This window comes from Theropithecus gelada, chromosome 10 (genome assembly GCF_003255815.1).
Source record: "Theropithecus gelada isolate Dixy chromosome 10, Tgel_1.0, whole genome shotgun sequence".
Lineage (NCBI taxonomy): Eukaryota > Metazoa > Chordata > Mammalia > Primates > Cercopithecidae > Theropithecus > Theropithecus gelada.
The window spans coordinates 30,555,436-30,568,513 of record NC_037678.1 but is presented as its reverse complement, the minus strand read 5'-3'; the positions used below and the strand labels follow the sequence as shown (position 1 = coordinate 30,568,513).

The 13,078-nt window shown below is 44.1% G+C and overlaps 1 protein-coding gene across 7 annotated transcripts in view; it reads right to left on the bottom strand.

Moving 5' to 3' along the window:
• Positions 1–2,850: 2,850 nt before the first annotated feature.
• The window catches only part of BCL2L13 (BCL2 like 13), a 96,495-nt gene continuing 86,267 nt past the window's right edge, over positions 2,851–13,078 (bottom strand). For all 7 annotated transcript variants that reach the window (XM_025399748.1, XM_025399749.1, XM_025399750.1 and 4 more), the window contains one exon: positions 2,851–5,651. In XM_025399748.1, the coding sequence (XP_025255533.1) occupies positions 4,794–5,651 (858 nt within the window). In that variant the 3' untranslated portion in view covers positions 2,851–4,793. The remainder of the gene's footprint in view (positions 5,652–13,078) is intronic.

Genomic DNA, 13,078 nt, shown 5'->3' with positions numbered 1-13,078 from the left:
GATGACAAGGCCTTGCAAATACCCCCGAGAACAATTTCACTGTGCGCTCGCAGGGAAGCAGCAGTCTGGTGTGGGCTCCTGTGGCATAGACATCAAATGTGGAAGACCTGATGGTGTTACTGAGTGAGGATGCCAGGCTGAAGTGAAACAGCCTTGCGAAAAGAAAGGGAAGATGGGATGTGCTAATATTTTAGTGGCCTGCACTTTCCAACTGTCCATGGAGCTCTCTTTATAGATGAGATCACTGAACGTCACTGTTCTGTACCACAGAACTGGTGTTCTCCAGCCAAGGTGATAACTACCATGATGTGCTGTGGAATGTCCTAGGTTTTCACCGGGAGGGTCTTCCAGGAGCTGACATACTTGTGGCCATACCTGGTCAACCCTCCTAAGTCCCCGACCTGTTAGAGGGTCTGTCCAGAGGCCAAGCAGTGCTTCCAGGTATTCCCCCACTTCACTCCACAGCCCTACCCTTATGATGGCATACGCAGGGGAGAAGGGACACACTCGAACAAACAGAAAAAGAGTGAGAAATGCATCTGCTGTCTTAACCCCCTTCACTTAGCACTTTGTGATCATTGCTGGGACAGATTTCCTAACCTTGTTTATAAGCAAAAATATTTAATCAAGAAAGCTAATGAAAGCTCATCAGCAATGCCTGTGGATTCTGTAACCACAAAGCATCTCACTCAGTGTCTACATGGAAAACAGCTACATAATTGGAAGCTGAGACCAGTCCTGGACCTAACCCTCACTCTTGTTTTTTGTAGTAGAACATGCTTAATATTTAAGTGAGCCTATATGGTGACTTTGTACAAATTTAAGACTTCCCTTCTCCCAAGGCCCACAGCATGGCGAGCAGAGCACAGGCTGCACATCGGAATTTGTCCTGTCAGTCCTTATGCCGTAAACAAGTGGCACAACTGTTTGCAGGGGACCTGCCAATACTGCTTTGCAGGGCCAGGAAAAGGATAAAAACCGGCAAAATCATTGCCTTGCCTCTCCTATGCTTGAGGACATTAGAAAAACTAACAAACTCTGGGCCAGGCGTGGTGGCTCACGCCTGTAATCCCACCACTTTGGGAGGCTGAGGCGGGCGGATCACGAGGTCAGGAGATCGAGACCATCCTGGCTAACACGGTGAAACCCCATCTCTACTAAAAATACAAACAAATTAGCTGGGCATGGTGGCGGGCGCCTGTAGTCCCAGCTACTTGGGAGGCTGAGGCAGGAGAATGGCGTGAACCTGGGAGGCAGAGCTTGCAGTGAGCCGAGATTGCGCCACTGCAGTCCAGCCTGGGCGACAGAGTGAGACTGTCTCAAAAAAAAAAAAAAAACAACTAACGAACTCTGATTAAGTTCCTCATTCTGTAATATGGGAATAAAAGGAATACAAACAGTGATTAGAACTGTGAAGGTGAAATAAGGCATGTGAGAGCACTAGAACCATCTCTGGCATGTTGTAAATGCTCAACTACTATTTGCTAAAAGTATAATTATCGACATGAGGTTTTTTTAGGAAAAATTACACACTCTAAACTCAAATGGATGTCATAATCAAGAGATTATCACTAAGGGCAGGTCCTGGTGCACCAGAGAAGAGGAAACATTCTGGTATGCAGCGTGTCGCTGAGACGTTAGATGAGCTAATGCTTGTGTGGGAATTTGGGCAGATGCTCTAAGTCGTGTCTGTTAGCAATCTGATAGCCTACAAGGCCGTCTTGATGGATAGGATCACCACCTCGAATTCTTGGAAAGATAAGTGTGTGTGGAAAGATGTAAGAAATTAAGAGAAAGGGAAACAACTTCTTAGCTACATTTTATTTCTGTAAAACATCTCTTAAAATAATTCAAACACTGAAATGTCCACATCTCATACCTTTCAGGAGAAAGGAAATGAGCAGGCATTACTTTCATATTATTGAGGGAATCAGCTCAAAGCCTGAGGAAATTAATAGTAGCTGTGAGTCAAAGCCATGTCTCCAGATTCACAGCTCACTCCCCCAGGACAAGCCTCGGTAGGTAGTGGCTGTATCTGGTATCCCTGGGACAGAAATGCAGGTGAGAAGGGGTCTCAAGAATGCCTCGAGGGGGAAATGGGTGACCCAGAAGGTCAACAGTTGCATTTCTTGATCTAGAATGTTCTCTAGAAGGAAATGAGAGTCCCCTTAAGGCACACTGTAGGTACTGACTGATTTCTGTGGGCCCAGAATTATCACTTTAATACAGAGAGGATAAATTGGCATTCTGTTTTTTTCCCCCCAATAAATCATTACCTTCAACAGAGCAGTTGAGATGAGGTCTAAGAACAAGAACTTTTCTATAAACAAGTTGGATTTATTCTGAATCTTTCCTTTACCGTCACTTAGAGGGTATGTAAGTTGGAAGCAGGAAGGAATGACCTACTATCAGCTCCTCCCCCAAAAAGGAAGGGGAGCTTGAGAAATCGTTTTTTAAATGTATGAGCAAAAAGCAGGAGCACAGTAGGAAGCAGTCCTCATGAGGTAAGGAAGTGAAGGAAGAACGGGGATGCTGCCACATCCTGTTAACTCAGGAGCTGACCGAGAGTTACCTAGAGAAAGCCAATGGAAAACACTAGCTCCATTACCTAGCAAAATACAACTGGCCAAATCACTGTGGCTGAGTGTTCAACAGGTGGGGAAATAAAGCAGCAAGTAGCCACTTCCATACCACATTTCTTCCTTATTCTTTCCTTTTGCGGGCAGCACAGACTCAAATATCCTAGCCTCAGGAGCACCTCCTTTCAGCAGTTCAGGGATGAACCTGGCTTCGATCGGCGCTTGAATCTGCTCAGCCAGTGGAGGATCCAGAGTTGGCAAGTGTTAATATTGGAACTCCAAGTATTTTATCACTTTTTTAAAATCAAGATAACTCACCAGTTTTATCTGCTCTTCACCTATGCAAACACAAATAATAGCAATTAGAATACAGAATAATCCAATGCAACTATCAGAGCCCATGAAGAAAAAAATTGTTGCCTCGCTAATCCCATTCCCCCCACTCACCCCTAACTACTTATCCAAGTGCACAAAAACCCTTCAAACATCAGTCCCTCAGTGGGACACCAAAACACAGACCATAAAGACACGCTACACGATAAAGCTGGAAAGACACACACTCCCAGACCTTGTTTTGACCAATTTTTAAATAGTATTGCTTTAGGGAGATTTTATTTGAAAACATAAATTTCAAAAAGAAAGCACATTTAAAACATCAGGTTTTGTGATCAGGGTAGGTAAAGTATTTTTATTATAAATTTCAGGATCTAAAAAATAATTTATTACATTTACTAAGACAAATCTAAGATGACCTTTTTAAACCAAGCCACATGTGCCCTGCATAGTGACGTCGTGACCCTTGGGCATGGAGAGATGCAGGTTTACTCTTCCTTCAGGGCTGGGATCAGTCAGAGGAAAGAAAATTATGCCAATGCTCAACTAGCATACACTGATTAGGACTATTCTGGTTTATTACCCTGGCATTGAAGAATTCAGGTGAAGATGCTGCCATTCTTGAACTCTGAAAGCCAAACTAGAATCTGCAGAGCAGCCTCAGTCTTAACATTCAAGCTTCTTTTTCCTACTTTTTATTTCAGTGATATTTAGGACACTCTATATTTCATAAGAGTTATGACCTAACTGGCTCTAAAAGCCCAAGAATAAAAATCCTTACCACCTAGCAAGAGACCCATAGAACTGGTCAGTAGTAAGACTGAGGTCACGTATTGGAAAAAACATACTAGCCCAGGATTAAAGACAGTGCCCATCCAGCAACAGAGATGCTGCTGGCAACTAACCATAGCGGTGGGTGACCACTGATGAAAAGTGCTGAAGAGACCTCAGAAGGTCATCTGGGTTTTCCTCCTGCCTTGACACAAGACAAATGTGTCTCTCTAGCCAGACTGACTTGCAATTGCACTCACAAGTGGGGACCCCAGGTCTCTTTCATGTTATTTTCTCTGTATACATATTTCAAAGATTCCTAAAGGCAGCATTTTTACAAGGTGGAGCTGCAGGAAGCTTCGGGGACTTGACAGGTCTGAGCAGAAGTCCAGAGCAACCCCCCCTTAATGGGATCTTAGCAGGAACCTGGGGGTGAAGAGGAACAGTGCAGTCCCTGAGAGGCAGCTGAGAGTACGGGTGAGCACCCTCACACTCCAGGATGAGGGGCAGGGGGGCAAAAAAAGAGTGGGTGCAGAGCCCAGCCTGCTCATCAGGAAAGATGAAATTCTAAGGGGATTAAGAGCTAACAAGTCAGTAGCTGAGGAGCCCACAGCTAAGCTCTCTCAGCTGGGGGTTTCTATCCCAATTCCTCCTAAGTAAACCCTCTTCCGCTAAAGCAGTGGGTCTCCACAGGGGATGTTCACAAGGGACATGTGGCAATGTCTAGAGACATTTTCGGTTGTCATCTCTGGGAGGGGGGTGCCACTGGCATCTAGTGGGTGGAGGCCAGGGATGCTGCTGAACATCCCACCACAGAGAATGATCAGAATATCACTAGTGCCAAGGCTGGGAAACCCTGTCCTGGAGGGGGGCTTTACCCCTAAGTTTCTCAATTTAGCATGAGCCGAGGCCCTTGGGATTTACAGTCAGACGAACGTGAATGCCCCACCTCAAGCCCTAACATGCCTAACATGCCACTGCCACGTTGAGCAGAAGTCCCCAGTTATCCCAGAGTGTTCCACAAATGTCCAGACAGCTGCTGGAGGTTCAAATTCCAGCCAGTACAACTCCAACCTTACATCCTTCTGTCTGTCTCTCCTGAAAAGCCTTCTATTTCTTTCTCAGAGCCAGGGCTACCCCGATGGCCATTGCCAGGATGGCAACAGCAGCAGCGCCTCCAAACAGCAGTATAGACTTGCCCTCAGACAGCGGCAGGGGCTTCATCTCGCCGGCGGGGGACAGTCTAGACTTGCCCTCAGAGAGTGGCAGGGGCTTCATCTCACCGGGAGGGGACAGCTCTTCCCTAAGGCTCTCTTCCCTTGCGTTTGTCTCCTTCTCACTCAGCAGCGTTTCTGTAGGTTCCGGCGCGGGGACCACCTCCTTCACTTCAGTAGGTTCAACTGTTGCTGCTTTCACCTCTTCTTCATCAAGTTCTACAAACAGAGATGTAGCAGGGCTGGATTTCTCCACTGTGATCACTTCTGTGTCAGGTTCCCTTGTCCCCAGCAAGGAGGTGGCAGTGATATGTGGAAGCAAGGGGGCTGGGGCTTCAGGGAGGGCCTCTGGCAGCTCCCCCACTGGCAAGACCACAGAAGCCACAGCAGCCTCTTCCATGCCCTCGGGCACTTCTTCTTTCTCCACGTGCACGATGTCAGAATTAGAGGAGTTGTTCTCACTCTTCTCTCCAGCTCCGTTGCTGTCTAAGCTTTTCACTTCTTCAGGATCCATTGCAATCTGCTGCCAGGACTCAGGGCCTAGAGAGACTGGTAGGCTTTCTGTGTGCCAGCTCTGGCTAGCTGACAGCGACACAGGTAAGCTCTCGGACTGCCAGGAAGTGGTCACAGTTGGAGACTCTGGGGGACTGACCTGTCCAGAGTTGTCGCTGGGCAGGATATAAATGTCATTGCTATCTTCTGCAGTGATTCCAGGGTATTCCTCCTCCTCCGACTCAAGACTAAACACAGTGCCCTAGAAACGAAGGACAAGTGTCAATAATAAAAATCTATTTAAAAAATAAACATCAATCTGTAAAGCAAATTCCTTCCTAAACTGAAGTTCTAGGAATGAAACACTGTTTAAATCTACATAGTTTCTGAATGGAATGCATTTATTTGTAGGCCAATGCAGAGAAACAATTTTTGACAGTCTTCTGAGCAGTTTCCTTGAAACTAAAAAATCATGAGTTAATTTACATTCAGTATAATTCACATACAGGCTGAGTGCATCCTAATCTGAAAACCTGAAATCCGAAATGCTCCAAAATCTGAGATTTTTTTTTTTTTTTTTTTTTTTTTTTTTTTAGACGGGGTCTTGCTCTGTCTCCCAGGCTACAGTGCAGTGGCACGATCTCGGCTCACTGCAACCTTCGCCTCCCAGGTTCAAGCGATTCTCCTGCTTCAGCCTTCCCAGCAGCTGAGATTATAGGCACCCGCCACCACGCATGGCTAACTTTTGTATTTTTAGTAGAAATGGGGTTTCACCAGGCTGGTCTGGAACTCCTGACCTGCAGTGATCTGCCCGTCTTGGCCATCCAAAGTGCTGGGATTACAGGAGTGAGCCACTGCACCCAGCCCAAAATTCAAAACGTTTTGAGCACTGAAATGACGTCGCAAGTGGAAAATTCCACACTTGACCTCATGTGATGGGTTGTAGGCAAAACAGTCAAAAATCTGCTTTGTGCACACAAAATATTATATATATGTTTGTATTATAAATATCGTATATTTATATTATATATTAATATGTTATATAAAATTACCTTCACTCTATATGTATAAGGTACATACAAAAAGTAGTAAATTTCATGTTTGGACTTTCCCATCCCCAAGGCATCTCATCACATATATACAAACATTCCAAAAAAAAAAAAAATTAAAATCCAAAACACTTCTGATCCCAAGCACTTTGGATGAGGGATACTCACCCTGTATGTTCAATGCAGTAATTAATGCAGAACAGCAGAGAAAACAAAGGCAAGACCTTGTGCTCAAGGAATGTATCACTTAGTAGGGTATAAAAATAATGCTGTGTCATAGTGAAAGTGCTATTAAGAGTTCATATGGCAGTGCTGCTTTCCTTAGAAGAAGAAGAAAAGTTCAGATGGGAAAAAGACCTCTTTGGGTAGAGGACAGAGAGCTTCACGGAGGGACGAGCATTTCTATCAGGCATCTGAAGAACGGGTAAGATTTTGGCAGGCGAAGGGTACACAGAAGACACAATGCAGGCAAAAGCACAGAGACAGAAAAACAGAGGATAAGGACACAGCCCTGTTTAATGAATGCAGAGTGCACATGAAGAATAGAAGGTCAGTGAGGACAGGACCATGGAGAAACCTGAATGACAGAGAGCCAAGAAATACGGACTTCATCCAACAGGCGGTGGTTTGTCACTGACATCTCTCAGGTACAAAATTACAATCAGAGCTTTGCTTTAAAATTCCTCTGATAGCAAAGCCAGAATGGAGAGATGCTGCAGACACAGAGACTCTTGCTTCTTTCTTCAGGAAGTCTGAGTGAAAGCAATAAAGCCCTACAGCGCAGGCTGTGTGTCTATGTCTATTAATAACAGGCCACCGCATGCCTACTGCTTATCACGGCTGTGTCAGGCACAAGGGCTATGAGGAAGAATAGGTCTATTCTTACAGAATTTACTAGGCAGCTGTGAAGACTGACATATGAATAACTTAACTTCAATACGATACAGAAAGCTTTATGACAGGTGTATGCACAAGGGGCTAGGCCAACCCAGAGGGTAAGTAAGGCACAATAAAAGGACAGAAAGAGAACCAATGGAATGGCATGTCACCGAGATGTACAGAAATTGTCATCCAAAGGCTAGACAACACTCATAAAAGCTACAGGGAATCTGAATAGAATATGTAAAGCAATTAATTTCTACTTCATTTTACGATGATGGTTGCTATTCGTCTAAAGTAGAATAATTTCATTCTTCAACCAAGACCAAAAACTTTCTACATATATCAAGGATCTAATATAAATCAGAAGTCTATCAGCCCCATAAAAAAGGAAAAAATACAAATAAATCACACGACCATGATGTTGGCATCATACTGCACCACATTCTACCGCAACCCTTGCTCCAACCACTTCAGAGGCCATGGTAAGCATCATGCATGTTCTATGAATATGGAATAAGCAGGGGGGTAAAATAATACGGCATGACCACAACATTCACAATCAAAAACAACTGGCTTGTATCCAGCTCCAACTGTGCACCAGCTGTGCGAATCCGGACACCTTGCTTGGACTCTCAGATTTAAATTTCTTCACAAATAAAAGGGGGATGACTGACTAGGTAGGATTGTTTTTGTTTATTTTTAGAGTTGGGGTCTTGCTCTGTCACACAGGCTGAAGTGCAGTGGCAGGATCATAGCTCACTGTGGCCTCAACCTTCTGGCCCCAGGGGATCCTCTCAGCCTCCTGAGTAGCTGGGAGTAACAGCATGGGCCACTGCACTCGGCTAAGTTTTTTTATTTTTTGTAGAGATGAGTCTCTCTATGTTGCCCGGCTGGTCTCAAACTCTGGCTTCAACAAATTCTCCTACCTCGGGTGTCCCAAAGTGCTGAGATTATACGTGTGAGCCACCACACCCGCACCTGAGTCCACTTTTAAAATGAGGTATAGTTTTTTCTTTTGTTTTTGTTTTTGTTTTTGTTTTTTGAGACGGAGTCTCGGCTCTGTCACCAGACTGGAGTGCAGTGGAGCGATCTTGGCTCAGTGCAACCTCCATCTCCCAGGTTCAAGTGATTCTCCTGCCTCAGCCTCCCAAGTAGCTGGGACTACAGGCGCACGCCACCATGCCCAGCTAATATCTGTATTTTTAGTAGAGACGGGGTTTCACCATGTTGGCCAGGATGGTCTCAATCTCTTGACCTCGTGATCCGCCCTTGTCGGTCTCCCAAAGTGCTGGGATTACAGGCATGAGCCACCGCGCCCGGCCCAAGGTACAGTATTTATAGGGCTTAGATTAGTACTTTGTATATAGCAAGTAATCAGTAAGTTCTGCTATTTCATAACTTGTTTATGTTTGTGTTGTCATTTTAATTGTTGTCTTTGGTGGTATGGTGGTAGGACAAAGAGCTATTTTAAAATACCAACTGGATGGGACAATAAGAAGGTGAAAACAATTGGAAACAATACCCTTCCTTGGCTAAAGAAGGTAATTTACAAACTTTTCCTTCCTCCTCCATCTCTTCTAAATAGAGATAATACAAAAATTGGAAAGTAAAATATGTCTTTAAAAATTACAATACTGCAGTATACAATTAGGAAAATTGGAGGGCCCATTGGCTTGGAAGAGAGAAAGGGCTTCTAGGCCTCCAAGCTTTTGAGGATGACAGCTTGCCCCAGCCTCAGGGTAAGGACCACTGGAATGGTCCAGAAGAAGATGCATTCAGGAGAGGGAGAAAGGGAGAGGGAGAGAGGGAGAGAGACAAATAGAGAGAGACACAGGGAGGGTTTGGTTTAGCTAAGTAAGAAAAGACATGGAGATCCTAACCTGTATTTAACTACTATTAAAAAAGAACTAAGTACATTTTTAAGTCCAATGTGGAAGGAAGCCCATATTGTACAATACCCCTACATAAAAAACTACAAAGTAGGCCGGGCACGGTGGCTCACGCCTGTAATCCCAGCACTTTGGGAGGCTGAGGTGGGTGGATCACGAGGTCAGCAGATCGAGACTGTCCTGGCTAACGCAGTGAAACCCCGTCTCTACTAAAAATACAAAAAATTAGCCGGCCGTGGTGGCGAGTGCCTGTAGTCCCTGCTATTCAGGAGGCTGAGGCAGGAGAATGACGTGAACCTGGGAGGTGGAGCTTGCAGTGAGCCGAGATCACGCCACTGCACTCCAGCCTGGGGGACAGAGCGAGAGTCCATCTCAAAAAAAAAAAAAAAACTACAAAGTATTATTGAGAGAAATTAAAGATATCCTACAGGGATATATAGATCATGCTCACAGATTGGAAAACTATTGTAAAGATGTCAGCTATTCCCAAATTAACCCTTTGGTTCACTACAATCTCCAATATAAAATCCCACCAGGTTTTTTCTTACGGAAATTGACAACCAATTCTAAAATCTATGTAGCAATTTAAAAAGGCTAAGGAAATTTAGCTGATCTTGAAAAACAAGCTGACACTCAACTCATTACAAAGGTACACTGATTAAGACTATATAAGTATGTAAGAGCTTAAAAATAGACCTGGCTGGGCACAGTGGTTCACACCTGTAATCCCAGCACTTTGGGAAGCTGAGGCGGGAGGATCGCTTGAGGCCAGGAGTTCAAGACAAGCCTGAGCAACACAGTAAGACATCGTCTCCACACACACGCACACACACACACACACAACTGGCCAGGTGTGATGGCGCCTGCAGTCCCATCTACTCAACTCAGGAGGCTGAAATGGGATGATCCCTTGAGCCCAGGAGTTTGCGTCTGCACTGAGCTATGATCGTGCCACTGTAGTCCAGCCTGGATGACAGAGCGAGACCTTGTCTCAATTCCCAAAGAAACACAAAGAGGCAGTTAGACCAATTAAATAAAATAGAATCCAGAACTAGATATACAAGGTCACATGATTTGTGGCAAAGATAACTCTGGAAAAATGGATCCTATTTACTAAATGCACATATATATATATATATATCTCTACTTATTTGCATATTTATACATAATAAAATGTTTATATAAGCAAAACACATGTTTAGAAAAATGTGCACCAAACCATTATGAGTTATTTCTAAGGGGCAAGGGAACAAGAAAAGTGTGCATCATAAAAATTTCTTGGCTGGGCGTGGTGGCTCACGCCTGTAATCCCAACACTTTGGGAGGCTGAGGTGGGCAGATCACCTGAGGTCAGGAGTTCAAGACCAGCCTGGTTAACATGGCGAAACTCTGCCTCTACTAAAAAATACAAAAATCAGCCAGGCGTGGTGGCACGTGCCTGTAATCCCAGCTACTCGGGAGGCTGAGGCAGGAGAATCACCTGAACCTGGGAAATGGAGGCTGTGGTGAGCCGAGATCGCGCCATTGCACTCCAGCCTGGACAACACGAGTGAAACTCCGTCTCAGAAAAAGAAAAATTAAAAAATTTTAAAAATTAGCTGGGCGTGGTGATGTACACCTGTAGTCCCAGCTACTCAGGAGGCTGAGGTGGGAGAATCACTTGACCCCGGAAGGTCAAGGCTACGGTGAGCCATGATCGTGCCACTGTACTACAGCCTGAATGACAGAACAAGACCCTGTCTCTAAAGAAAGAAAGAAAGAAAATGAAACCCACAATTTCTAGGTGTACCATTCAGTGGTTTTTAGTATATTCACAGTGTTGTGTAACCACCAGAATTACCAGAAAATTCCCATCATCCCAGAAAGACACCTTTTGGTAGTCACTCTCCATTCTCCCCTTTTTCATAACCGGGCAATCACTAATCTACGTTCTACCTCTATGGATTGCCTGTTCTGAGAGGTATAAATGGAGTCACACAATACAGCCTTTTGTGTCTGGCTGCTTCCACTTAGCATAATGTTTTCAAGGCCCACCCATGTTGTAGCATGTATCAGTACTTCATTTTTTTTTTTTTTTTTTTTTTTTTGAGATGGAGTCTCATTCTTTCGCCAGGCTGGAGCGCAGTGGCGTGATCTCGGCTCACTGCAACCTCCGCCTCCCGGGTTCCAGCGAATATGCTGCCTCAGCCTCCTGAGCAGCTGGGATTACAGGGGCCCACCACCATGCCTGGCTAATTTTTGTATTTTTAGTAGAGACAGGGCTTCACCAAGTTGGCCAGGATGGTCTCGATCTCTTGATCTCGTGATCCACCCGCCTCGGCCTCCCACAGGTGTGAGCCACCGCACCCGGCAGTAAGTACTTCATTCTTCTTTATGGCTGAGAATAATATTTCACTGTATGTAGGCACCACATTTTACTTATTAATTAGCTGGTGAACATTTGGGTTGATTCTACCTTTTAGAATAGTGTTGTTATAAATGTCCACATACTAGTTTTTGTCTGAATGCTTTTGTTATTTTGAATACAGCAGGAGCAAAACTGCCAGATCATATGGTAATTTTATGTCAAATTATTTTCCAAAAAAATTAGAAAAATATTTCCAAATATTCTTGGAATTCCAAAACATTCTGAAAATAATGATGTTGAACATTTTTTCATGTGCTAATTGGCCATTCGTATATTTTCTTTAAGATGATGTCTAATTCAAATCTTTTCCCCATTTTTAAATTGAGTTGTATTTTTATGTTGGATTGTGAGAATTTATTTATTTTATTTTTTTTTTGAGACAGAGCCTTGCTCACTTGAACTCCTGATTTCAAGTGATCCAGCCACCTCAGCCTTCCAAAGTACTGGGATTACAGGCATAAGCCACCATGCCTGGCAGGGTTTTTAAGTCTTAAATAAGACTGCTACAAAATTAGATACTGATATAATCGTAAGGTGCTTGTAATTAGGTTGAGACTAAAGGAAACAGGGAGATAAACAAGGCGTCCTAAAAAGTAGTTCTATGAGAGGAACCAGCAGTCTATGCTAATTAATAATTTTTAAAAATCTTCTTAAAAGATCTCTGCCATCAGTGCCATTCCTCATATGGATTCCTTTCCCAGACTTCAAACCCCGCATGACTAAAACAGACTGTCACTGCTATGATCTTACGGGATTTCATCTCTTTCAAACTCTCATTACATTTTCATTAGTAGAGGCATAATGTAAAACCATTACACATTTCTGGGACCATCATCAATAATGAACGCTAACAAAGAGTACCTCACAAGCAAATGCAGTACATGAAGTCTACACGCCCATCAGCTGCAGAGCTCACGCCATACAGCCAGCCAGAAGAGATGCTTGTCGTACTGAAGACTATGAACTACAAGTACTGACTCCACATCATTTCTGTCTTACGCCACACCTAATATTTTAGCGAGCATCTATCTCATCATCTTCCCCTTTTATTTAATCATTAAGTACTAAATATATCTTAATATATTTATTCCTAAATATATCTTCTAACATCTAAATCTATCTCTTCCCTTCCATCAGCATTTTCTGGTATTACTCTAATATAAGCAATCTTCTTTTCCCTTCCTCCCTCCCTGTATTATTCTCATACAAGCAATCCTCCCCTCCCCTCCCCTCCTGTTCTTTTCTCTTCTCTTCTTTTTGAGACAGAGTGAGTCTCTCTCTGTTGCCCAGGCTAGAGTGCAGTGGCGAGAACACAGCTCACTGCAACCTCTGCCCCCAGGGCTCAAGCAACCCTCCTGCCTCAGCCTTCAGAGTAGCCAGGACCACAGGCATGCCCCATCACGACTGGCTAATTTTTACATTTTTTGTAGAGACGGGGTTTTGCCATGTTGCCCAGGCTGCT